Source organism: Felis catus, chromosome B2 (genome assembly GCF_018350175.1).
Source record: "Felis catus isolate Fca126 chromosome B2, F.catus_Fca126_mat1.0, whole genome shotgun sequence".
Taxonomy (NCBI): Eukaryota; Metazoa; Chordata; class Mammalia; order Carnivora; family Felidae; genus Felis; species Felis catus.
The window spans coordinates 40,833,634-40,861,449 of NC_058372.1; the positions used below are offsets into that span (position 1 = coordinate 40,833,634).

Genomic DNA, 27,816 nt, shown 5'->3' on the forward strand with positions numbered 1-27,816 from the left:
TGTTTATCATGAAATTTGCCTTTGTGTTTTACACTGGTCCAAGGTTGAGAATTTTGATGAGCTTTTCCACTGCAGTTTTGTGCTTGTAAGTTGTAAAATGTGTTTCTGTTGCTCTCCACTAAGCATACAAAATATTAGCTTTACTTGACTTCCTTACTCGGGGAATTTTTTGATAACTTTGGTGATGCTGGAGAGTGTCCTTTCTGCACAGTTGGAATTGCCAGCTTGCTGCTACCATCCTGTGTATCTGGCAGCACCTTCAACGTCTTTGCAAAAATTACATCAAACAGTGTTTAGAAATGACCAGACTGTGCTTAGCAAGTATAAAAATAGCTTGTGGATGATATTCAGATGTTTAGAATCCCACTGTGTTTGTTACTGCATTGAGTTTATTCACTTCACATGTTGAACAAGTGCCCTGGGCCCTAGCAGTGCACAGGCTCTATGGACCGACCCCTAAAGGATCTGTGGATAGAAGTGTGGGGAGGGGAGACCATGAACTTGGATATGAAGAACATGGCATGTTACTTTCATTAGACTCCGGTTGAAATTTATCATTTCCTAAATCTATGAATGAAGGCAGCCCAAACCATGAATTAACAATGCCTGGGAATTTGTTACTATTAGAAATATTTTTTTGTCCCATTACATTTGCAGATACCTGAAAAAATTACGATCTTCCAAAAGGTAGTAGTTACTAGACTCACCACTAAATCTTGTAAGAATGCATTGATGAAGAATCACATACATAACTGTACCACAATTTTTAAATATTTTTACAAATGTGTTTTTTATTTTTATTTTTTAAATGAATGCATTTTTTTTTAAAGTCCTACATAGATTATGAACTTTGAAGTATTACTCTGGCAAGGGATCCGTAGCCTTCACCAGACAGCCAAAAGGCCCACAGCGGGTCAAGAAACCTCCTCCCTCCTTTGGGGGATTTCCTCCCACAGCCATATCTGGTACCTGTCAGTAGTTGTGGGGTGAAGTGCCTCAACTTCTTTCACACCACTGCTTCTAGGGTTAATTTTAACCGATGAGCCCTGGGTCCTTCATCTCCCTTCAGTGAGATTTGAGTGTCAGACTTCGGCTCAGGTCATGATCTCACTGTTCGTGAGTTCGAGCCCCATGTCAGGCTCTGTGCTGATGGCTCGGAGCCTGGAGCCTGCTTTGGATTCTGTCTCTTCCTCTCTCTGCCCCTCTCCCACTCACGCTCTGTCTCTCTCTCAAAAATAAACAAACATTTTTTTTTTTAAAAAGATTTTTTGATGATAGATCTCCAACTAGTTATGGACCACTAGTTATGGCCTTGTTTTTTTTAGTAAGAATATTCATGGATGCTTTATTTTTTATTGTTATTTTTTATTTCAAAAATTGTTTTCATAACATAAAATTTTCCATTTTAACCATTTCACGTAAAGTTCTGTGGCATTAAGTACATTCACGCTGTTGTGCAGCCATCCCCACCATCCTTCTCCAGAACTTTCTCATCTTCTCCAACTGAAACTCTGTTCCTGGTAGTCTTTTGATAGAAATAAGTACAAATATAAATTCCCTTCACATGGCATTTCTTAGGGTTTATAAAAGACTTTACATTAGATAGAAGTTTATGTCTTTTAAATGGAGTATAGAAAAATGAGATTAATTTAGCTTCTTAAAAAAATTATTTTCGTAGGGGCGCCTGGGTGGCGCAGTCGGTTGGGCGTCCGACTTCAGCCAGGTCACGATCTCGCGGTCCGGGAGTTCGAGCCCCGCGTCGGGCTCTGTGCTGATGGCTCAGAGCCTGGAGCCTGTTTCCGATTCTGTGTCTCCCTCTCTCTCTTCCCCTCCCCCGTTCATGCTCTGTCTCTCTCTGTCCCAAAAATAGATAAACGTTGAAAAAAGAAATTATTTTCATAATGTTCATTTTTGAGAGAGGGAGGGAGAACGTGAGTGGGGGAAGGGCAGAGAGAGAGGGAGACAGAGGATCCTAGAGCAGGATCTGCTCTGACAACAGAGAGCCCTATGTGGGGCTCAAACTAAGGAACCAGGAGATCATGACCTGAGCTGAAGTCAGACACCTTAACTGACTGAGCCACCAACGCGCCCCTAATTCAGCCTCTAAAAGTTTTTGTAGAAACTGAAATTTTGCTTGGAGTAATACAGTATATTTCTTCATATTCTTTCTTAAATCCTTCTTTAAAAATATTTGTTCATTTTGGGTTTTGTTTTTTTTTTAAGTAGGCTCCACACCCAGCATGGGACTTGAACTCACAACCCTGAGATCAAGAGTCTCGTGCTCTGCCGACTGAGCCAGCCAGTTGCCCCTTAAATCATTTTTAAGTTTAAAAAAATTTCTCTCATTTTCTTCCCCTTAAAAAATTTATTTTGTGTACACGTCGTCCTTGTGAATCTACTTTTACTAAAGGGGACTCTGGACATCTCTTCCTTGGTTAACATCATTGACTTCGTAAAATGGAATTTTGTTTGTTAAATATTGTTAGCTGTTTTTATAGGGCTTGTTTTTCTTGGAACATACCATAAAACCAAAATATTTTGAATGTTACTCATTGAGAGAGAGCAGTGAGACTCAAGAGTTTGCAAAATAACTTTAACCAGAATGCTAATAAAAAATATTTTTTGCTTATAATTACTACCGTTTCAAAGTATCTTTTAAAAGCAGTTCCACACATAGGGACAACAGTACCTACAAACTACACTAATGGATAACAATGGCATCCTATTATTTTGAGGAAATACAGAAAAAGATTCAGTAGGTTTTACTTTAATAGCTTAATTATTACCATGCTGTATTTCAGTGAATTCTTGACTGTAGGATTGGAATGCAAAAATCAGTCTTTTTTACTATTTGTTGTGACTGGTACTGCACAGTAATACCCGTTGTTATTAAAAGTAGAAAAAGTCACATTGGTAGGGTTTTTACTTTTATTTCATTAAGCTGTTCTCTGAAAGATGGGTGCCTGGCTGGCTCAGTGGGAAGAGCATGCGACTCGATCTCAGGGTCATGAGTTTGAGCCCCACATTGGGCGTAGAAATTACTTACATAAATAAAACTTTTAAAAAATTTAAGTTTATTTATCTTGAGAAAGAGAGGGAGAGAGAGAGTAGAGTGCGTGCACAAGCAGGGGAGGGGCAGAAAGAGAGAGAGAGAGACAGAGAGACAGAGAATCTGAGGATGTAAGTAAGACTTACCTTTGGCTCTTCTCCTTTTTAATGCCTGTTCCTGAAATTTTTGCTAACGTGTTTTTGGTTGATACTCGTTCATCTTTCTGGGTGGTTAGTTTCAATGTTGGCATTGCTTCCTTTTGCTAAGTCAGCTTGTTGTTGGAGCTAAGGCTCTAAATGACTGTTTTTAGTGGAAGAAAGTAATAAATGTGACAGTCGATGATTAAAACAGAAATTCGCCTTTTATTTGGAAGTAAAACACAAGAATTCTTTAACTGAAACAGTAGTATAACTGAAGAGAACTGACTTATCTTTTTAATATGTATTATTCTATATACTGAAGTATCGTGATTTATCATAAAGATAGTTTCAATTTCACTTTACTTAATATTTAATAGCAATCAGGCTAGCAGCATTTCTTTTTTTTAATTTTTTTTTAATGTTTGTTTATTTTGAGAGATTGAGCATGCACGTGAGCAGGGGTGGGGAGGAGACACAGAGAGAGAGGAAGAGAGAGATTCCCGACCCAGGCTTGATCCCACGAACCATGAGATCATGACCTGAGCCAAAATCACAAGTGGGACGCTTAACTGACTGAGCCACCCAGAAGCCCCTAGCAGCATTTCTTTGTATCATTTCTCAATAATTTCCTGTATATTATTTTCCATAGTCGTTAAAATGTTCAATCTCTTTTAAAACATAGTAAATTATAACAGCATTTTTTGGCAGGGCATCTGTTTTTTTCCCATATTATTGAGTTGTTTTTCTTCCCTGTAAGGTCTAGTGTTGGTACCCTCAAAAGCCATGCAAGGCTGTGCCAGGAACTCTTCAAGTTAGACTTTTACTTGTGAGTCTTTTAAGGAACACAACTATTATTAATATAATAAATGACTGTGCTAAAGATTTGGGAACTCCAAGGAATTATTCTGTTTATGTTTAGTACGCAAATCCCTGTTTTAGGGAAGTTTATTTAATACTAAATAGATTATTATGGAAGGATACACAATCCTTTTGTCCTATGAATCTTAAAAAATGACACTTCCTTATGCCTCAGAGATTGAGTCATCTGATCTGGAGCAGAGATGGGGAGTCAGTTGACTTCTCATGACTTTTTCTACGCAGCAGGAATGGCTGTCTAGACACGTAAGGGCCCAGCATAAGCCAGTAGATCCTGGGCATTGGACGCTCCACATTGCATCCCAAATCCTGTGCTTTGTGATGCGAGAAAGTGCTCATGGGTAGCCTAGCTGTATATTTTTGGCAACTAAATAATAAGGAACTGACATCACCCGTCGAAAAGTTAGTTTTTTAGACCAAAATCTTAGTAAAGTTATTCAATAAAGTAAAAGACATTTACTAGACACGTTTATATCAGGCATTGTCCAAAACTCAGATAATACAAAGATGGAAAGAAACTGCCCCAGCTTTCATGGAACTTGTAAATTAACAAGGGGACCAGAAAAACAAAATTTTGTCAACACACCTGTCAGATGCTAGTAACATGTCAGATGTGCTCTGGGGATACAAATAAGTAAACAATTTTGCTTGGGGGGTTAAAAAAAATAGTATAATTTTACTCAAAGCCTTAAAAAATAGGCAGGCATTGTCAGTTGGCCACTGGGAGGTGGGTAGGAAGGTCTGTCTTCTCAAAAAGATAAGTGCAAAGCCAAAGAATTTAAAAAGTGATGTGATCGTTTGGGGGACATGGTCAAGATGGCAAAGAACCAAGGGTCCCTTCATTACAGGGAGGGTAGGGTGGGCAGGGATTCAAAATGAGGCTAGAGCTTTTTCTTTCCGTGCCAATAGCGTTCTTGCAGCCATGGTGAACGTTCCTAAAACCCACCACACTTTCTGCAAGAAGTGGGGTGAGCACCAACCCCACAAAATGACCCAGTACAAGAAAGGCAAAGATCCTCTTTATGCCCAGGGAAAGTGGCATTATGACAGGAAACAGTGGCTACAGTGGGCAAACTAAGCCGATTTTCCAGAAAAAGGCTCAAACTACAAAAGAAGATTGTGCGGAGGCTTGGATGTGTTGAACCCAACCCAGATCTAAGAGAATGCTGGCTATGAAGAGATGCAAGCATTTTGAACAGGGAGGACGTAAGAGAAAGGGCCAAGGGATCCAGTTCTAAGCTTCTTATTTTGCTACATCGTGAAGACAATAAAACCTTGAGGTTATGTTCCCTTCATTTGGTTGCAGTTGGTCTTTTGAGAGGCAGGTAAACTAGTGCCCTCAATAAAATTCCCTTTGTGGGGAAATTTGTGCTTAAAAAAAAAAGTGGCTAGAATCTACTGTAATGAGCCAGTGTTTCCAGTTCACTGATGCCAAAAAAACACGACGCGGTCTAAAAGTTGCTCAGCTTCGGGATGGGTGTCTTAGCTGCTCTTCATCAGTCTTCTCAAAGCACTCTAGACTCTTTTTGCTTAAATTTGGGCTGTGCTTTAGTTGAGAATAGAAGATAGGCGTAGCGAGGATAACCACAGAGAGTAATGTCTGATCAGTGTCGAAAGACATGGTGGTTGCTTTTAGAATTCTAGGTAGGGAATCCTAAGGTTGTCAGAGAAGGATTCACAGAGGTTCAAGCTACCAGGAAGAGCATTCCAGGTAAGAAAATTGTCACCTGGACAAGGGTGGGGGGAGTGCACGTTGTGTTTGGGGGCAGGAGAGTGGCAGTTTGGCTAGAATAGCATGTAGGGGGAGAGCAGGAAATGACTTTAGCCCCATTGTGCATTCTAGGCTTAAGTAGAATTATTTTCCACTTTAGATTGTTCTCCCATAGGAATAACCTGGTCTTCAAAACAATACACTTTCTTGGAAAACTAAAGTAGGTTTCAAGGAGAAGGGCCTGGGGTGCCTGATCCTGTTGGAGCTTTTGCCATCTTGTGGCCAACATACTGGAAAGGATGATAGGTTCATTTCGAAAAATGTTCACTAACAACAAGGAGATATCACTTCACACCTGCTAGAATGGCAGAAAAACAAGAGATGTCAGCAAGGATGTGGACAAAATGGAACCCTAGTGCACTGTTGGTGGAAACGTAAATTGGTGCGGCCAATATGAAAAACAGTATGCAGGTTACTAAAAAAATTAAAAATAGAGCCACCATATGAGCCAGGAATCCCCCTTTCAGATATATAGCTGAAGGAAATGAAATCACTGTCCCAAAGAGATATCTGCACCCCCTGTTCACAGCGCCATTATTCGCAATAGCCAAGATATGGAAACAACCTAAGTATCTGCCGATGGATACATCGATAAAGAAGTTGTTTTATACACACACATGCCCATATACCTACACTGGAATATTGTTCAACCATGAGAAAGAAAGACACCCTGCCATTTGTGACAGCATGGATGAACATTGAAAGCATAGCATAAACTAAGTGAAATAAGTCACACAAACATAGACAAATACTATATGATCTCACTTATATGTAGAATGTAAAAAAGTTGAACTTGCAGAAGCATACTCAGTTGGTGATTGGTTGCCAGAGGCTGGGTTTAGGAAATGGGGAGATGTTGGTCAAAGGGCACAAACTTCCTGTTATAAGATGAATAAGTTCTTTAAAAAGGGGGGGTTGGGGGAAGGGAGTGCCTGGATGGCTCAGTTGGTTGAGCAACCAGCTCTTGATTTAGGCTCAGGTCACGATCTCGCAGTTCATGAGCTCGAGCTCCGCATTGGGCTCTGCGCTGATAGTGTGGAGCCTGCTTGGGATTCTCTCTGTATTCTTCTCTCTCTCTCTCTCTCTCTCTCTCTCTCTCTCTCTCTCTCTCTCTCAAAATAAATAAATAAACTTAGAAAAAATAAGATGAATACGTTTGAGGGATCTCATGCATAGCATTGATGACTGCAGTGTATTATATACTTGAAATTTGTTGAGAGTAGATTTTAAATATTCTTACCACACAAAAAAATTGGCAAGTATGTGAGGTGATGGAGATATTAACTAACCTTATTGTGGTCATCATTTCACAATATACACATGTATCAAATCATCACACCGTATACCATAAACCTATAGCGTCTTATTTGTCAACTATATGTCAATAAAGCCAGGGGTAAGAAAGAAAAAGTCTATTGAGGCTTTGTAATACGTATGCCAGGTGCTATTCTGGATGCTGAGGTTCATTGGTGAATAGACGCAAACCTCTGCCCTGATAGAGCTGACATTCCAATGTAAATATGAGTAAATACGGGAAAGAGGGGTATGGAGAAATACAGGAATTACCTGTATTTGGTGGGAAGGAGTGGAAGGAATGATACTGAAAGTGGTTTAAGTCATACGCTCCCAAGTAAGATTTCACCTACAGCATTTCCCTTCAGTCAAACTACCAAAAAACTGAACCCTTTCTCTGAGTTTGGAGAGTAAGCAGCCTCAATTTGTGTCTCTGAGCTGACCAGAGGCCCTTGTTTGCAGGTCCTACCTGACTGTAGTTGGGGACAGGTTCCCCAGGTTGCCTGAAATTTGCCTGAGTATGTGTTATAACATGAGGGAAAGAGTGACCAACCTCAGAGGGTCAAGGAGAAAACTCCATAGTAACCCCCGATTCCTGGTGAATCTCTGCAGGAGCTGGAGGAACAGGATTCCACGTTTGATTTTTTTTTTTTTTTTTTTTTTTTTGGTGTACTATATTTCCTTTTAGGTTTTTTGTCGTATGTCTTTTAAAAATTTTAATTCCAGTGTAGTTAACATATGGTGTTATGTTAGTTTTAGTGTACGAGGACTCCATGGGTTGTTTTTTTTTAATGTTTGTTTATTTTGAGGGGAGAGGGAAGGGCAGAGAGAGGGAGCAAGAATCCCAAACAGGCTCCTCCCCTTCAGCATGGAGTCTGACATGGGGCTCGAACCCATCAATTGTGAAACCATCAAAAGTCGAAATCAAGAGTCGGACACAACCAACTGAGCCACCTAGGTACCCCACAATGTTTTCAGTAACCAACTTTAGGGGCGCCTGGGTGGATCAGTCAGTTGAGCATCCGACTTCAGCTCAGGTCATGATCTCATGGTCCATGGGTTTGAGCCCCACATCGGGCTGTCCACTGACAGCTCAGAGCCTGGAGCCTGCTTCAGCTTCTGTGTCTCCCTCTCTCTCTGCTCCTCTCCTGCTCATTCTCTCTCTCTCTCTCTCTCTCTCTCTCTCTCTCTGAAAAATAAATAAACATGAAAAAAAATAACCAACTTTAGTCTATATTATTTTGAAGCAAATCCTAGACATCATAGTAATCGAGCTCACACCTGCTTCAATATGGATCTCTAAAGGATGATTTTTTTAAATATAACCCCAATTTCATTATTCTATCTAAAAAATCTTAACAGAATGTAATATATCTGTAAGTCCCACCAGGAATTACAAAATTTCAATGTTGGTATTCTCTAGGAATTTGTCAGTTTGTTAGAATTAAACTAGAATTATGTTGGGGTGCTTGAGCTGCTCAGTCAGTAGAGCATCCGACTTCAGCTCAGGTCATGAACTCACAGATCGTGAGTTTGAGTCCTGTGTCAGGCTCTGTGCTGACAGCTCAGAGCCTGGAACCTGCTTTGGAGCCTGTGTCTCCTTCTCTCTCTGTTGCTCCCCTGCTTTCTCTCTCTCTCTCTCTTTCTCTCTCTCTCTCTCTCTCTCAAAAATAAATAAAGATTAAAAAAATTTTTTTGACTAGTATTACATGCGTTTTTAATCATGCGAGGTCTTTGGGAACACAGTCTTTGCATAAAATGCAGCTACACTATATTTAAACCCTGAATGAATATTTATTTAGTGTTTCTTATACCTGTTTATGTGCTCTTTGCTGGGAATATGAAGATGAATATGACAAGATCCCTGCTTTTGAGGATAGCTCTATGATATTGTCTTATGCTGTTAATTTCTAGGTGATAGTCTATTAGTAACATTTAAGTCTGAAGTCAGTCTAGTGTGTTAATCCACTGTAATTGAGCCATAACTTAATACTCCTACAAGCTATGCAGTATGAGTTCAGAGCACCCCTCATTGCTGGAGGGCTTTGTTATTTTCTGAGTTTGGTATCTCTTGACCCACCTCAGCTCTGAATCCAGATGCAGCAAAGACTTTTGGGACTCAGCCAACGCTCTTTTGATAACCTCCTTTGTTGGGACCTGGGCCCCCAGCCTGGTGCAAAATTGGCAGCTGAGACTGAAAGAATATGACAAAGAGAGGCCTGGAAAGCTTTTCCCTGGGACCATCTCTGCATCAGTCAATGTGTATACAGGTCTTCTGTCTGTGGATTCTTAAGTGGATCTTGAAATTTTGAGAGGCCGCTAGCAAACACGGTTAGCACAGTTTTTGTGAGCCCCGAAGTTCTCCAGTGTATATATTTCTGGACAATTTTAGAATCTGTTAATGTTTCTCACACTTGAGATCTCAGATCACCCAAGGTTATTTTCTCAGACACTAGCTTGAGAAACACTGATTTGTGTGGTTAATGATTTTATAGTCAGTAATCTTAAGGTTATTATCACTGTGTTGGAATTTATCTTAAAGAAGTTTGATGTGTTTATCAAACAATATCACTATTCTGTTGCTAAAATAATCATGATTCTTGATTTTTATGGATCCTTGGGTTTTCTTTTTTTTTTTAGTGTTTATTTTTGACAGAGAGAGAGAGAGAGAGCATGCAAGCATGAGCAGGGGAGGGGCAGAGAGAGAGGGAGACACAGAATCCAAAGCAGGCTCCAGGCTCTGAGCTGTCAGCACAGAGCCCAATGCGGGGCTCGAACCCCCGAACCGTGAGATCATGACCTAAGCCGAAGTCGGACACTTAACCAACTGAGCCACCCAGGCTCCCCATGATCCTTGGGTTTTCATTTTCAGATTGACCACTGTTGATGGTCATTCTTTCACAACACACAAAAACCACTGCATTTTAGGAGTCGGAGAAGCTAAACGGTTTTCAAACTTGTTTTCTCCTAGCTAAATAAGAATTGAAGGGGGAGAAGTGGAACATCAGAGTGTCTCCACCACCAATATTTAGGCCTCCAAGAAAGCTCCTGGACACCTTGGAGAATCCTAGGTCACCAGGGAACAAAGTTTAAAAATCATAGCTGTGGCTATTAACTTCATTTAGGGGTGGACAAATGGGCCCTGAGAGATTGGAGCTTGTCGGTAATCACACAGTTAGTTAATGTCAGGTATCCAAAACAAGCCCTTTGCCTTCCAAATTCAGTGTTCTCCCCGATACGTCCCTTGCTCTGTAAACCTTGCCAGACTTTGCCCTGACCCCCTGAGGTCGGCCACTCTTTCCCCCCACCTTAGGGCACATTGTTTAGCCGGCTGGATTTCTTAAAAATGAGGTTTATTTCCATCCTGCCTCATTCTAAATAGGAATTAAAGCAGCTTTTTAGGCCTTCAAACTCTACATTTCATGAGGTGAACCAGGGCCCAGTACTGCCTACTTAATGGTCATCTTTTCTGATGGAGGAATTTTTTAATCCCCAAGTTCTCCTAATAATATTTCTTAGTCTTTTCTGTCTTCTCTTCATTGCTGCTAGAAGACATCAAAATGAAGGAAGTTCTTTGTTGAATGATAACTGAAAAACTCAGAGCCCATTGTGTTGAGTTGGATTGCTTCTTTGTATTGCAAATGAGTATAATTGTGAAAATACAGTCATGTTTTCTTTTCTAGTAAAATGTCATATTATTTCACAAAAAAGCCCCGGAGCTTCACCTGAAGAAGCTTGAGAATCCCTGCCAAAACTCTCAGCACTTCGCACATTGCATTGTGGTAAATTATTGAATGTCTCCCTTCCAAAAGAACGTGGGTGCCTTAAAATCGGAAACCATGGCAGAAAGTTTCACACTGTCTTGCAATTACAAAATTTAATAGCCCATAACTATTACAATATAGTAAAAGGAGTACAAAGAGAATACTTTAGGGGCGCCTGGGCGGCTCACCCCTGTCAGTTAAGCATACAACTCTTGGTTTTTGGCTCAGGTCATGACCTGCCAGTCTGTGGGATCGAGTCCCACATCTGGCTCTGTGCTGACAGTGCGAAGCCTGCTTGGGATTCTCTCTCTCCCTGTCTGCCTGCATCTCCCCTACTAGCTCGCGCGCTCTCTCTCTCTCAAAATAAATAAATAAGCTAAAAAAAAAAAAAGAGAGGGGGCGCCTGGTTGGCTCAGTCAGTTAAGCGTTCTACTTTGGCTCAGGTCCTGATCTCACAGCTTGTGGGTTTAAGCCCTGCATCAGGCTCTGTGCTGACAGCTAAGAGCCTGGAGCCCGCTTCAGATTCTATAGCTCCCTTTCTCTGTCCCTTCCCTGCTTGCGCTGTGTGTGTGTGTGTGTGTGTGTGTGTGTCCGTGTCAAAATTAAAGAAACACTAAAAAAAAAGCATACTTTATAAAATTTTTTAATGTTTATTATTTTTGAGGGAGAGACAGAGAGCAAGCAGGCAAGGGGCAGAGAAAGAAGGAAACACAGAATTGGAAACAGGCTTCAGACTGAGCTGTCAGCACAGAGCCTGATGCAGGGCTTGAACCCACAGACCATGAGATCATGACCTGAGCTGAAGTCGGCCACTTAACCAACTGAGCCACCCAGGTGCGCCAAAAAAGAATATTTTTTATCTTAATTGACATAAACAGCTACTTGCCCTGGGTAAGTGGTTATTTTATGGCATAACTTTTTGATCATGACACTCATTGGAAAATTGTTCGCTAAAACATAGTCATTCACTTTTCAGCATTGCTTTTCCAGTCCTACAAAAATATCAAGCGTGCTCACGTTTATTATTTTTAATTTACTTAATAAATAAATCATCATTTATTAACTTTAAGTGTGCTTACATTTATTATTACATTTTATGTCCTGCTCATTTGATATCCCTAGCCTTAATACAGTACCTGGCACATAGTAGGTGCTAAATGTTTACTAAATGAAGAGTGAATAGTGACCAACTTTATTAAAGATACAGATTAAAGAAGCAACTTTCCTCCTTCCCTAAGCTATTCTGCAGGGTAGAAAACAAAAGGAGGCATGGGATAAAACTGTACGATTGATTTAGTTTCCTCTTCCCCCCTCCTCAATATACTCTGACTTATCATTTGTGCTAATGAATTCATATAAACTGTCGTTACCTCCTAACGTGATTTTTTTTTTCAAAACCTTAAAAATAGCCGTTGTAGGGCTGAGATGGAGAAACTGGGACTGAATTTACTTTCCTGCGTTAAAAAAAAAGTTAAAAATAGGATAAAATATATTAAACAGTGGTTTTGAGACATGGGAAATCAGGCAGCATGGAGAGCAACTCCTGAGAAATGGAAAACGGACGAGGTGAGCCGTATTTGTAATTGTTCCAGCTTACTGTCTGGAGAGAGTTGCCAGGCCACAGCGTAGGGAAGGGGACCCCAGATGCAGTCTGATCATCTTCCAGGGATGAGCTGATGTGGTTGGAAGGGGAAAGTGGCTCAAACACAAGGCACAGTACCGGAGAGGAGAGTGCTACCCAGACAGAAAACGCCTGAGTCCTCAGCTGATGACTGGTCAGTCCATGGGGGCTGAGAGACAACTACCCAAGTCCTGGGAGAGAACCACCCAAAAGGATCAGAGGAAACAAGGCTTAGAGCTCACACAGGGCAGAAAATGGTTTGTGTTCCCACCTGTGAGAGCGCGAAAATCCTTGCAATCCATGAGACATCAACAAGGTACGCCATCAAGTGAAGGGTACTGCCTCAGGATAGGGCAAAACTAGCCCTAAGGATTGACAGAGCTTAAAAGCAAGCCTCAAGACAATCAAATGATTTAATAAGAACTTAATTTTGTCCTAGACAAAGTTCAAAAATATCTGCAGGGATCCAAAACTATCCAGCACTCAATAACACAAAATTAACAATGTCTGGCTTCCAATAAAAATGTACCAGGCAGGGGCACCTGGGTGGTACAGTTCAGTGATTTAATTCCAGAACATTTTCATCATCCCAAAAAGAAACCCCATACCTGTGACATCTAGGTCTTTGCAGTCTTTTGCTAAAACCAAGAACGCTGCACTGGATGTTCTTACACACATGTGCAAAAATACCTGTAGGACAAATACCTGAAAATATTTGCCAAGTAGAATAATTTGTGCACCTAAAATTTTGAAAGCTATTGCTAAACTATTCTCCCTAGAGGTTATGGAGTTTACACTCTACTGGCAAAGCATAAAAGTTGCTGTTTCCCCACTTCCTTACCATCATGGTCCTTTACCAAACTTTTATCTTTACCAGTCTGATAAGTCGTAGTATCTCATTGAAATTTTAATTTATATTTCTCATGTTCAAAGAGAGGTTGATTATTTTTATATGTTTAGGGGCTACTTTCCTTTTTTAGTTATCTGATGGTTCATATGTTTGATTTTCTGCAGGGTAGCTGTTGTTTTGTTTTGTTTTGTTTTGTTTTGTTTTGTTTTGTTTTGTTTTGTTTTGTTTTGTTGTTTTTTTTAGGGGAAGAGAGAATCTTAAGTAGGCTCCATGTTCCGTAAGGAGACAGACACGGAGCTCAGTCTCACGACCGTGAGATCATGATCTGAACTGAAATCAAGAGTTGGATGCTCAACTGACTGAGCCACCCAAGTGTCCCTGTTTTTCTTTTGTTGTTGTTGTGTTTATAGAAGGTATTTGTGTATTAGGGAGAAAAGCCCTTTGTGATATGAACTGGAAGTATTTTTTCCACTTAATGTTTTTTGGGGGTTTTTTAGTCTTTGACTTTGTTTGCTTTTTTCCTTTATCATGCAGAATTTAAAAATCTGATGTCAAATTTGTCAATCTTTTCTTTTATACTTCTGTATCTTGTGACAGACTTTCCCTACTCTAAGATTACAAAAAAACTATTTCTCCCATGTATTCTTCTAGTACTTTAAGCTTCTCCTCCCTTCTCTGCCCCTATTTAATTGTTTGATCCATCTAGAATTTATTTTTGTATAAAATGTAAAGCTAACACCTTTCCCCCGTTGATTTAAAATGTCACTTTTATACTGTGTCCTCTTGATTAAAAGCCACTATTCAAAGTGTTGACTCCGATAAGGACAATTTTAATACTAGCTTTAATTTTTTTAAGAGTGGTAATCCGGAGCACCTGGGTGGCTCAGTCAGTTAAGTGGCCAAATCTTGATTTCGGCTCAGGTGATAACCTCACGGTCTGTGAGTTCGAGCCCCGGGTCGGGTTCTGTGCTGACCGTGCAGAGCCTGCTTGGGATTCTCTGTCTCCTTCTCTCTGCCCCTCCCGTGTTTGTACGCATGCACACATTCTCCGCCCCCCCCCTCAAAATGACTAAATAAAAATAAACTTAAAAACATAAAAAGAGTGTAATCAGGTGTCTGAGGCAGTGATTTCTGACCTGTTGGGATGCCTGTCAGGATTCTGTAAGACAGTCCCCTTCCCTCTGTGACAAATCCTCCTGTCATCAGCTGCTGTTACTGAGGGGAGTGTGTCTCCCTCAAGTGTGTTGGGCCAAGAAGTAGTTTTTAACCATTGACCTAGGGGGACTCCTCTTTCACAGAGCGTTCTAAATTTCACCTAGTGATTCCAGGGTTGTTACTTTACGGAGGAAAGAGCCTCCGCGAGAGTCCAGAAGGAAAGGGGGAGCCTACCTATCCAAAGAAAACTAAACTCTTTACCTTGGAGACATTAGTTTCTGATCCTCAGGTTGTCTTCCCACACTAGAATTGTCAATTTCTACACCTCTCCTTTGGGAAATTGCCTTTGGTGGACCATGTGTCCTCCTGGGGAAAGGAACTACTGGGTTAGACGTGGGATGACTGTGCTTTGGCAGTGTGCAGAGCTGGGGACATAGCGATAAGAGTCATCTCTTTTAATTTGAAACTCTTTAAAGTCAGAAAAGAGGATGGCCCTTTAAAAAGTGGAATTCTCCGGGTACCCCTGACTATAAAATAGGCTTGTGGAGTTCTACCCACAGGGGGCTAGCGACAGAGGCTTGTGTGGTTGGATGGATGCCACTGACTAGGACAGATGTCCCCAGGGAGCATTCTGTCAAGTGTTGGAGCAGCCCGTTCAGTTTGATAGGGGAGGATGCACAATGGCTTTTACTTTCATCCAAAGTTGTGTAAGTGTTCTCTTGTTTACGCCACTCAAGGAGTAGCTGGTCACTTTGAACTTCGGGGTAGCAGATGTTCTCGGTGCTTGAAAGTCCCAGTGGCGGTGACACCTTGGTAGAGTGACCGGCGCCGACATCCTTTCTCAGTTTGTTAACCTTTGGGTGTCTCTTCCGCTAGAGGAACGTGTACAGGTGTGAAGTCGTGAGGGAAGCTGGGATAGTTGGGAAAGGTGGTTGTGGTATAGGCTGTTTTTCCCTTACATTTTCATTAGTTTGTTCCTGAAACTACGGACACTATAAATAATAATAAACCGTATCCACTTTATAGGCTTCATGATATGTCCTAATTGCCTAATTTATTCCACGTGATTGTGATGTCTGGGAGACGAGCTCATGGCCCAGTAATGAGCTGTGGCTGATGCAGTTCTACCACATAAAATATCGGGATTTAAGGGAGGCTTCCCACAGATTTCTCTATATCTATTTAATGATCGTTTGCCTGCTTTTCCTAGCTGTGGCATTTTCACTTCTCAGAAGTCTGGTCTTGCTAGCATGTTCCTAAGTAACTCCACACCTGAGGCCTCAAAGCACATTTCACCTTGCCTGCCACCCTTTTCACACTTTAGCCTGGATGTTACCCTTGGATCGGCCTTCCCCCTCTTCTTCCTCCTGTGTCACCCACCATCTCGCCTCTCCACCAGAGTTCCACTCAGACACCTGCTCGTCACCCCCAGGCCATTCAGCACCTGAACAAATCCCCCCCCCCCGCCGCGGGAAGGTCTCACATTGGGGGATACTTACCCCTTCCAGACCCTTCCTGGGGAGAGCAAGTTTCCTTCCATGTGGCAGGAGCCAGTTTTATACTTGTCTGGCCTCGTGACTGAGAGGATGGGAGGTCTGGGGGAGCTGGAGAGGAGATGGCAGTTTTAACCGAGGAAAAAACACTGAGTAGAAATGATCCCTTCTGCCTTCTCCGGGCGTGTCCCTCTTCTGGGCATCTCTTCAGGATTTCATTCCTCCGTCCAACTGCCGTTCACAACTGCCCTTTCCAACTGCTCCAGAACTCTTGGCCCCGGCATTCCGTGATGTAAATTATTCCACGCATGGCTCGAAATGGGTGCGAAGCAGTGTTGCCAGGTGTCGGATCACTAGTGTAAGTTTACCGGATCTCGGGGGAGGGACGAGAAAGGGGGAGAACTGCTCTTGGAATTTGTCCGGTTGTTACCGTTTCAGCCCGGAGCACAGTCACCGCGCTGGCTGAGCTTGATGCTGGCGGTGGCTGGGGAGAGAGGGAGCTTGCTGGGGGCTGGGAGCCGGGGGTGAATTGAGGGTTGAGATTTTCCACTTTAAAGATTCCAGTGATGGGATGTAGATTGTTTGGAATTGAAGGGTTGGCGGTGCTGCTGCTGCTCCTGGGGGAGGAACCTGGGACCTCCGGGGCAAAGCCAAAGCCAAAGCCTGTAGCAGCAGTCCAGCCTGGAGCTATGGTGTCTCCTCTGTCTCAGAAAAGTAGGGAGAACCGGCTTTTCTGTTTCTGTAAAGAGAGCCAAACTATGGCAAGAAATCCACATTGCTCACCGTGTTTGGAAACACTCGGTCATAAAACTCAAACACCTCTTGGATGCATGAGATTTTTCTCTAAAACAAATACTATTTTCTCCCCTTTTGCACGATATGTTTTGAGGAAGTTCCTGTTCCTGGTTTACGGTCCCTTTGGGGAATCTGTGTGGGAAGGATTGCCGCCAACTATCTTTGATTTATCTAGATTCCTTTTTGACTTGTAAGTTAAGGATTTGTGTTCAATAAAAACAACTTAAATTGAATATTTAGCCTCTTGAATAACCACAAAATTAAAAAAAAAAACTCCCATTAAAAACAAGCAGTTAAAGAAAAAGCTTCCATGAATTACACAGTTATTTAGGAAAGTATAGAGTGTATTTTTGTGTTGCGTTGGCGCGACTGGCTTTAATCTGCTTTCTAACCAGCGTTCTCTTATTCCTTTTGTGTAGTTGTCATGGATGATGACGACGACTCGTGTCTCCTTGATCTTATTGGGTAAGATGCTCATTCCAGAACCAGGGTGAATCAGATGTGTAAGGTTTGCCATACTAAAACAACCTACTAAGCTAGCATATTAAAACTGGGTGGGTTTGGGGCGCCTGGGTGGCGCAGTCGGTTAAGCGTCCGACTTCAGCCAGGTCACGATCTCGCGGTCCGTGAGTTCGAGCCCCGCGTCGGGCTCTGGGCTGATGGCTCAGAGGCTGGAGCCTGTTTCCGATTCTGTGTCTCCCTCTCTCTCTGCCCCTCCCCCATTCATGCTCTGTCTCTCTCTGTCCCAAAAATAAATAAACGTTGAAAAAAAATTTTTTAATAAAAAAAAACTGGGTGGGTTTTGGAGGCACTTGGCTGCCTCAGTCAGTGGAGCGTGTGACTCTTGATCTCAGGGGCATGAGTTCAAGCCCTACATTGGGAGTAGACATTACCTAAAATTTAAACTTACAGCCCAATGTTTATAGCAGCACTTTCAACAAGAGCCAAATTATGGAAAGAGCCTAAATGTCCATCAACTGATGAATGGATAAAGAAGTTGTGGTTTATATATACAATGGAATACTACTTGGCAATGAGGAAGAATGAAATATGGCCTTTTGTAGCAACGTGGATGGAACTGGCGAGTGTTATGCTAAGTGAAATAAGTCATACAGAGAAAGACAGATACCATATGTTTTCACTCTTATGTGGATCCTGAGAAACTTAACAGAAGACCATGGGGGAGGGGAAGGGGAAAAAAACGTTAGAGAGGGAGGGAGGCAAACCATAAGAGACTCTTAAAAACTGAGAATAGGGGCGCCTGGGTGGCTCAGGGTTGAGCGTCTGACTTCAGCTCAGGTCATGATTTCACGGTTCGTGAGTTAGAGCCCTGTGTTGGGCTCTGTGCTGATGGCTCAGAGCCTGGAGCCTGCTTCGGATTCTGTGTCTCCCTCTCTCTCTGCCCCTCCCCTACTTGTGCTCTGTCTCTCTCTGTCTCTCAGAAATAAATAAATGTAAAAAAAAAAAAAATTAAAAAAAAACTGAGAATAAACTGAGGGTTGATGGGGGGGTGGGAGGGAGGGGAAAGTCGGTGATGGGCATTGAGGAGGGCACCTGTTGGGATGAGCACTGGGAGTTGTATGGAAACCAATGTGACAATAAATTTCATATTTAAAAAAATAAAAATAAAAAAGCTGGGTGGGTTTTTAAAATAAAAATCAAGGGGCACCTGGGTGGCTCAGTTGGTTAAGCATCCGACTTCAGTTCAGGTTATGATCTCACAGGTTGCAAATTCAAGCCTTGCATTAGGCTCTCTGCTGTCTGCACAGATCCCACTTCAGATCTCTGTCTCTCTCTGCCCCTCCCTGGCTCTCACGTGCATGCTCTCTCTATCTCTCTCTCTCAAAAAAAAATAAACATTTAAATAAATAAATAAATAAATAAATAAATAAATAAATAATCAACATAGATTAACAAAGATATTTGGATATGATAGGGTTCATACTTAGGTTATCCTTTATTAAATTTACTTTCTAACAAATCCCAGAGACAGAAATAAGTGATAATAGGAAATGGAACAACATCAGGAAAATCAGTAATAAAACCAAAAAACTAATAGGGGCGCCTTGGTGGTTCAGTCAGTTAAGCATCCAACTCCTTGATTTTGGCTCAGGCCATGGTCTCGTGGTTCATGAGATTGAGCCCCACATCAGGCTCTGTGCTGATAGCATGGAGCCTGCTTGGGATTCTCTCTCTCTCTCTCTCTCTCTCTCTCTCTCTCTCTCTCTCCAAATAAATAAATAAGTAAACTAAAAAAAAAAAAAAACCCACAAAACAAAAAAACTAATAAAATCATTTAAAAACAGGGAGAGAATTTTACTCAGGCTATGTCATTTTCTTTTGACCCTAGTGAGAATGAATCCTAAATACAGGTTATGTATTTATTTGCTGATTTCCTTTCCTTGTTGTTTTCCAGAGACCCACAAGCATTGAACTATTTTCTACACGGACCTAGTAATAAATCTGTAAGTAATACTTAGAACATCACAGATATAAATTTTGTTCCTTCTTTACAGTTAAAGTAATCACCTTATTGAATTTGTACCTTTGCAGAGCAATGATGACTCAACTAGCACAGGATATTCTGCAGCCAATTCAAATTCAATTTTCGCCAACTCCAGTGTGAGTATTGGAAGCTGAATTCAGTGGTCAAGTGTTTCTCCCTCCTTGCTGCCTTGTGTCCGGAGGCTTCAATCGCCTTTGGATCCTGATGGGAGTTATTACCCTGTCTCTTATAATTGGAATGGAAGGAAATCTACCGAATGGTGTTGACATTGTCTCCTTTTAACTTAGTCAATTAAGATAAACTATATGAGATTTACTTTGCCATTTTCCTGACTTATAACCTAAGAAAGCCATATTAGGATGTTTAGGGACTTGTTACATAGCTTTAAAGAAATTACTCTTCATTGTCGTTACTTACCAAACATTTTCATCTTAAAATGAGAAAAAAAATTAATGACTGAAAATTACTGAGCATTTAGTATGTTCTTGGCACCAACCGTTTAGCATGATTAACCTCATTAATCCACGTGATAACTCCAAGAAGTAGGTTCTATTATGATCTCTATTTTATGGATGAGGAAACTAAAGCACAGAGAGGTTAGTACTTGCTCAAAATTATACAGCCAGGAGTTGGAGAGCTAGGATTCTCCCTCAGATCACCAATTCCGGATTCCATATTCTCAAGCTCTAGGAGTGTCCAGACAAGAAACCTGACCTGGGGGATAGGGAAGTCCTGCCTACAGACTATGTCCAGATGACTACATTCAAGCCTATCTTAATCAAGTGCTTTCTTCCATCATGGATGGTAGCCCAGAGTAAGACTGCCCCAAGTGTGAATCCTCACTCTGCCACCTCCTAGCCCTGTCACCTTGGATATGTCACTAAATCTCTATAGAGTTCAGTTTCCTTATTTATGAAACCAGGAGAATAACAGAACTACTTCCTAGGTTGGTTAACATTAATTGACTAGTCCAGGGAAATTACCTGGTACAGTGCTCAATAAAGATTAAGCGGGGCGCCTGGGTGGCGCAGTCGGTTGGGCGTCCGACTTCAGCCAGGTCACGATCTCGCGGTCCGTGAGTTCGAGCCCCGAGTCAGGGTCTGGGCTGATGGCTCGGAGCCTGGAGCCTGTTTCCGACTCTGTGTCTCCCTCTCTCTCTGCCCCTCCCCCCCCCGTTCATGCTCTGTCTCTCTCTGTCCCAAAAATAAATAAAAAACGTTGAAAAAAAAAAAAAAAAAGATTAAGCTATCATCAGGGCCTTTATTTCCTTCATCTATGACATGGAATGGTATTCAGAAAGCCCTTGGGAGTGCAGAGTTCTTTCACGTATTTGAGTGTGTGTAAGTTATGTCAGATCATAGGATGTATGACACGTCCACATGCTACAGGTGGCTTTGAAGTTACAACACTGATCTCCTGTAAGGCTTGTGAATCAGTAGCACTTTTGAAATTCATTCTGAACGAGTAATAATTTTATGTGGTGCCATTAAGCACATAAGGTAGATATTTAGCCTGTCCCTTGACATGAATGATTTTTATTTACCAACTCTCCCCCTTCCGTGTGAGTATGACTTCTGACTTTTCAGACTGCCAGTATGTATTTATTGGGAATTTCTATTACATCATGGGAGGTGAGGTAGAAATTTTTTTTTTCAGTAGAAATATTTTTCAAGGATGGCCGTTTAAACTTATGGCCTGTTAATTTGTACATTGTAAAAACATTAAACTGTGTATGACCATTCAGGAGATACCCATTGGTGTCTAGATATTGTTCCGCAAAAAAAAAACATCTCCTTGCTTTCGTTTGCTTTCCCCATTTCCTTGCAGAGGACTCCTCAAGTCCTACCGCATTGGTCCTGCTTCAACTGTTGAGGGTTGAGGGTCAAATGATCTAGTCTTCGGTTTTCTACCTAGTTCTTCCCATCATCTATGAGAATCTCTACACTTTTGCAAGGTTGCATTGACCTGTTTTTAATTTTTTTTCTTCATCTTTTTTTTAAATGTTCAGTCGCATTAAAATACTTATGAAATTTACCATCTTAACCATTTTTAAGTTCAGTAGTGTGAAGTACATTTGTGTTATCCCTACCTGTGGATTCCGTATCTTTTCTTTTATAAATTTTGACATGTCCCAAGAAAAACTGGTAGACAGTGGAGTATATCTTATTTATCACGTTCGTTTCTCTTCATATGCCTGTGTTGTCTCTAGTTGGAATGCCCATTCCTAAGGATTCCTTAAGGATAGAAACTAACACACAAGTGGGTCCTTGATGACTAAAATGTTGATGGACTTTTACTTTTGAATAGGACACTGAAATCGTTTTGAAAGCGGCGTAATAAGCGGATTCCTTCTAAGAAATCGAATGACCACTCACTCGTGTGGGAAGCTTGTCTTCGTCTGGACTGGTCTTGCCTGGGGTGGTAGGGATAGAACTAGATATGTTCTGAGAAGCCCGGAATGACAGGGCTGAATCTGGGATACCTTCTGGACCTCTAACAGAACAGTACCCAGAACTCCCCAAATTCACTTAGATTCCTGTCGTGCAAAGGACTAGACGCGGCTATTTCATGGATGCTTACACACCCTGGGCCGAGTCTCACTCAAGCCCTGGACTGGGAGCAGTCCTGAAAAATAAAGCCTTTGTCAGTATCTGAAAAAATGGAGCTAAACTCCAGGTAGTCATCAGTATGATCCTGTTATGTATCTATTTTCTATGAACTAATTTACCAGAGCGCTGAATGTGTACGCTTACAGAAATAGTGTTAAACATCATCACGAAGGAAATTCAGTATCAGAATAAGCTGAGCACTTTGAAGAGCTGTGCCTGTTAGGCTTTATTCTATTCAAAAGTGAGGTTTGTGTTGTGTTGTTTTAAGAGCTTCTTTCAAAGGTTGGATATGCCAGGTAACATACTTGTGTATGTTTTTTAGAATGCTGATCCTAAGTCATCCCTCAAAGCCGTAAGCAACCAGCTTGGAGAAGGGCCCAGTGATGGACTGCCACTTTCAAGTAGCCTTCAGTTTCTTGAAGATGAACTTGAGTCTTCTCCTCTTCCCGATCTCAGTGAGGACCAACCTTTCGACATTCTTCAGAAATCCCTGCAGGAGGCCAATATCACTGAACAGACATTGGCAGAAGAGGCATATTTGGACGCCAGTATAGGTTCAAGCCAACAGTTTGCACAAGCCCAGCTTCATCCTTCTTCATCAGCATCGTTTACTCAGGCTTCTAATGTTTCGAATTACTCAGGTCAGACGCTGCAGCCTATAGGGGTGACTCACGTGCCTGTTGGAGCATCATTTGCAAGCAATACGGTGGGGGTGCAACATGGCTTTATGCAACACGTGGGGATCAGTGTGCCCAGCCAGCATCTGTCTAATAGCGGTCAGATTAGCGGTTCGGGTCAGATACAGCTAATTGGCTCATTTGGTAATCAACCCTCCATGATGACTATTAATAACCTAGACGGATCTCAAATCATATTGAAGGGCAGCGGGCAGCAAGCCCCATCAAATGTGAGCGGAGGACTCCTGGTTCACAGACAGACTCCCAATGGCAACTCCTTGTTTGGGAGCTCCAGTTCCAGTCCCGTAGCACAGCCTGTTACCGTTCCATTTAACAGCACAAATTTTCAGACGTCTCTACCTGTGCATAACATCATCATACAGAGGGGTCTTGCACCAAATTCAAATAAAGTCCCGATCAATATCCAGCCAAAGCCTATCCAGATGGGTCAGCAGAATACGTACAATGTGAACAATTTGGGAATACAGCAGCACCACGTTCAACAAGGGATCTCCTTTGCCTCCGCCAGCTCACCCCAGGGCTCCGTAGTTGGTCCGCACATGTCTGTGAACATCGTAAACCAACAGAACACAAGGAAACCAGTCACCTCACAGGCAGTGAGCAGCGCTGGGGGTAGTATCGTTATTCATTCTCCCATGGGCCAGCCTCACACACCCCAAAGTCAGTTCCTCATACCCACAAGCCTTTCTGTCAGTTCCAACTCGGTACATCATGTCCAGACCATAAATGGGCAACTGCTTCAGACTCAACCTTCTCAGCTCATCTCCGGCCAAGTGGCCTCAGAGCATGTCATGTTGAACAGAAACTCTTCCAACATGCTCAGGACCAACCAAGCATATTCTGGACAGATGCTGAACAACCAGAATGCCGCCGTCCAGTTGGTGTCTGGGCAAACGTTTGCCGCCTCTGGAAGCCCAGTGATTGTCAATCATGCCTCTCCTCAGATTGTTGGTGGACAGATGCCCTTGCAGCAAGCGTCACCAACCGTATTACACCTGTCACCTGGGCAGAGCAGCGTGTCCCAAGGGAGACCTGGCTTCACCACCATGCCCTCGGTGACCAACATGTCAGGACCTAGTCGGTTCCCTGTCGTCAGCTCATCCAGCACTGCCCATCCTAGTCTTGGGTCTGCGGTTCAGTCGGGTGCATCAGGATCAAACTTCACGGGAGATCAGCTGACCCAGCCAAACAGGACTCCAGTACCGGTCAGTGCGTCTCATCGTCTTCCAGTTTCTTCTTCCAAATCTACCAGCACCTTCAGTAACACCCCTGGAGCGGGAACCCAGCAGCAGTTCTTCTGTCAGGTACATTTGCTTTATCGCACAAATGTTGGGATGATTCCAGAAAAGGAAAATGGAATGTGTATTTCACAGAATATAATTTTCATCCTAAACTCCCAATTTATTCATTAACAGATCTCTTTTTTTTTTTCTTAAGTTTATTTATTTATTTTGAGAGAGAGAGCAGGAGAGGGGCAATGAGAAGGAGAGACAGAATCCCAAGCAGGCTTCACGCTATCAGCGAGGGACCCGATGTGAGGCTCAAACTTGCAAACTGTGCATGAGATCATGACCTGAGCTGAGCTTAACCGACTGAGCCACCCAGGCGCCCCTCACTAACAATTCTTTTTTCCATTAACAATTTTCAACTTGTGATTGATTGCCTTTTTTTCTTCCTAATTAAAAAGATTTGTTTTTTACTTTTTATTTTATTTTTTTAGTTGAGAGAGAGAGAGAGTGTGTGTGTGCGAGCAGGGGGGAGGGGAGGCACAGAGGGAGAGAGAGAATCTTAAGCAGGCTCCACACTCAGCAAGGAGCCCGACGCAGGGTTCGATCTCACGACCCTGGGATCATGACCTGAGCCGAAATCAAGAGTCGAACACTCAACTGACTGAGCCACCCAGACACCCCCTTAATTAATATTTTTCATCCATCATAGCATTGTGGTTTGGAGTGGGGCTCTAGAGTCAGTCTTATGGATTTGAATCTAAGCTTTATGACATAGAGCAAGTCTTACTTTAACTTACCTCTCTAGACTTACTTTTCTTCATCAGCGAAATGGACATATATTCCCATGGGGTTATTGGGGGGATTAAGTGAGATAATCCACACAAAGCACTTAACGTAGTCCCTAACAGCAAATAGCAAATACTCGATGAGAGCCAATTAATACATATACTTGATGAAACGTATGACAGGCATTTAAAATGAAAGCTTATGGTAGATTATTTACTTACATCAAATAGTAAGCCGCTAGGTCATGTAACTATGGACTGGGTGGAGATGTTGTGACTGCTTCTTGGGTGTCAGTCAGAAAGGCTCAGGGACTCAGTACGATTCATCAGTGGGTAACTGCCCTGCACGGGAGGGATGTATACAGAGGGAGGGATCCAAAATTACCGTGGGCAGTTGGTAAACCCACAGAAGGATTATGTTTCTAAAAATCGTCTCAAATGTCATCAGCTTTGGTCCTGAACCCCTATCTGTGGATCCTTGAATTCCTCCTCTAGCTTCTAATTCACGCTCATCCTGAGCACTGTCCGTAGTTCCAGCTCCACACCCTGCTTTCACCTCTGTGGTCGACCCTGTTTCGTCCTCCATTTCCACTGCCTTGCTCCTCCATGTTTATTTATTTATTTATTAATGTTTATTTATGTTTGAGAGAGAGAGAGAGACACAGAGCATGAGCAGGAGAGGGTCAGAGAGAGAGGGAAACACAGAATCCGAAGCAGGCTCCACACTCCGAGCTATCAACACAGTGTCCGATGTGGGGCTCAAACTCACGAACAGTGAGATCAGACCTGAGCCGACGTCGGACGCTTAACTGACTGAGCCACCCAGGCGCCCCTCCTCCATATTTAGATGGACTCAAAAACCTCTCCGTGCTGGGTACATCGATAGTTTTCAAACTGTGTACCTTTGACTTAGTCATTCCACTAAGAGTCCTAAGGAAACAAAGATTATTTATGATCAAGGGCATTCAGTGTATTACTTTCAGTGTCAGAGGTTGTGTGTGGGTGTGTTTTGAAATAATGTCAGACTTGTAGAAAAGTCAAAGTTGCAAGAAGAGTATGAAGAATTGTCATATACCCTTCACCAAGATTCCCCTAATGTTAACTTTTTACTACATTTGTTTTATCCTCCTCTTTCTCTCCCCTTGCCCCCCCCCCATACACACACACACACACACACACACACACACACACACACACACACACAATTTTGAGAGTAAATTGTAGGCATGATGCCTCTTTAGCCCTAAATACTTTGGACTTCAGTCTAAAAACGGAAACATTTGGGGCGCCCGGGTGGCTCAGTCGGTTAAGCGTCCGACTTCAGCTCAGGTCATGATCTCACAGTTGGTGAGTTTGAGCCCTGCGTCGGGCTCTATGCTGACAGCTCAGAGCCTGGAGCCTGCTTCAGATTCTGTGTCTGCCTCGCTCTCTGCTCCTCCCCCACTCACACACTCTCTCTCACAAATAAATAAATATTTTAGAAAAAAGAAAGAAAATAATGGAAACATTTTCCCACATAACCATAGGTAGTACAGTTATCAAGACCAGGAAATTAGCATTAGTACAGCATTTTTACCTAATCTACAGACCTTATCCAGATTTAGTTGATTTTCCCAAGAATGCCCATTACAGCGAAAGGGGGAAAACTTGTATTGTTTTGTTTTTATGGCCCAGGGTCACTGTCTAATTGTGTCATCATGTCTTTAAATCTGGAACATTTCCTCCATCTTTTTTGGTCCTTCATGACCCTGATATTTTTGAAGAGTACAAACCAATTTTTATGTAGAATGTCCCTCAATTCACATTTCTCTGCCGTTTCCTCATGATTAGATCCAGGTCATACATTTTTGATAGGACTGCCGCAGAAATGATACATCATCATCATGTGGATTTGTCCCATTCCCGGTGGTGTAAACTTTGAACGCTTGCTTAACATGGTGTCCGATGCTTCTTAATAAGTTTCTTCTAGGAGATACTTTGACACCGTGTCGGTATCCAGTCACTCATCAACTTGCACATACGTTAAGTTTCCATTGATAATTCCTGACCAAATCCATTATTATGGAATCTGCTATTGCTGTGATGGCCACCAAATAGAGATTTTCTGATTCCATCATATGTTCTGCATTAATTGTTGGCATTCTTCTCTAAGAAAGCATTTCCTTTTCCTCTTTTACTTACATGTTTGTTTATATCAGTATGGACTCAGAGGTTCTTATTTTACTCAGGGGGTTATAAATTGTTGTAGTCACTTATCTTGATGCTCAAGTTACTTTGATGGCCACTGGGCACCCCTCCAAATTGGCTGCCGGTCCTTCTGACACATTTCCATTGTGCCTTGAGCACTTTCTTTAATTTCTGGCAAAACAAGATGTTCCGTGTTTATCTTTTATTTTCCTGACTCTGCCCTGGAACCAGTCATTTATTTAAGGAGCCTCATTCCTTCTAGTGGAGAGCAGCATTTAGAAACTATGACCTGAGCACTACACGTTCATTGCTACTGACCTGGGACTTATATATATTTACACACCCCCAACATCTGTAGCTATTTATATATCAATCTGTATTAAAAGCAATGAGCTCCTATTGATACTTCCTATTCTAATCCAGGACCACTGGGTTCATTATTCAATTCTCTTTCTTTTCCATTTCCAAACATCTTCCATGTTTCCTCTTTTCTAACAGTGAGGAAGGCAACTCCACAATATATCTATATAGATCTATAGGTATATATAGGTATAGATATATCTATACAGATATATAGATATAGATATAGATATAGGTATAGATACAGATATAGATATGTAGGTATAGATATAGAGATAGATCGATATAGATATATAGACACAGATATATCGATATAGGTATATAGATACAGATATATAGATATAGGTATATCTATTTGCTCAATCCTAGAGTACACAGAAAATGGTTTCAGAATTGCTACCCCATACCACCATGAAAAAACAAACCTACTAATGAGACTTCAGCATCAGTCTACAGGTCTGTCTTTAGCCTAAAGGCATATGGTCAAAATACTGTGTTCTAAAATTACTTGGGTTAGTGCTTTTCCCTCCTCCCTTGGTGTAGTTATGCTATTCATTTGAAATATAGGCCTGCTTATTAATTGTAGGAGTCTTTGCCTACCACCCTTATTGATTATATCTATTTCATTTCTTTTG

At 41.9% G+C, this 27,816-nt stretch overlaps 1 protein-coding gene, 1 long non-coding RNA gene and 1 pseudogene across 7 annotated transcripts in view; 2 read left to right on the forward strand and 1 right to left on the reverse strand.

Annotated features, from left to right (window-relative positions):
- Positions 1 to 27,816, forward strand: part of BICRAL (BICRA like chromatin remodeling complex associated protein) — a 106,583-nt gene that overhangs the window by 50,892 nt on the left and 27,875 nt on the right. For 2 of the 6 annotated variants that reach the window (XM_023253982.2, XM_045057575.1), the window contains exons 3-6: positions 17,227 to 17,272; positions 19,224 to 19,272; positions 19,361 to 19,429; positions 22,245 to 23,924. In XM_023253982.2, the coding sequence (XP_023109750.1) occupies positions 17,232 to 17,272; positions 19,224 to 19,272; positions 19,361 to 19,429; positions 22,245 to 23,924 (1,839 nt within the window). In that variant the 5' untranslated portion in view covers positions 17,227 to 17,231. Of the gene's footprint in view, positions 1 to 11,707; positions 11,728 to 16,232; positions 16,371 to 16,399; positions 16,727 to 17,226; positions 17,273 to 19,223; positions 19,273 to 19,360; positions 19,430 to 22,244; positions 23,925 to 27,816 lie in introns of those variants that run through there. The other 4 variants (XM_019830596.3, XM_003986145.6, XM_019830597.3 and 1 more) reach the window with 4 other exon arrangements.
- On the reverse strand, positions 1,372 to 16,158 carry LOC102899956. The gene is made up of 3 exons (XR_440297.5): positions 16,019 to 16,158; positions 3,196 to 3,349; positions 1,372 to 1,525 (listed from the first exon to the last, which is right to left on the reverse strand). It is a non-coding gene; the product is annotated as an uncharacterized LOC102899956 (long non-coding RNA).
- LOC109499673 lies at positions 3,724 to 6,761 on the forward strand (annotated as a pseudogene).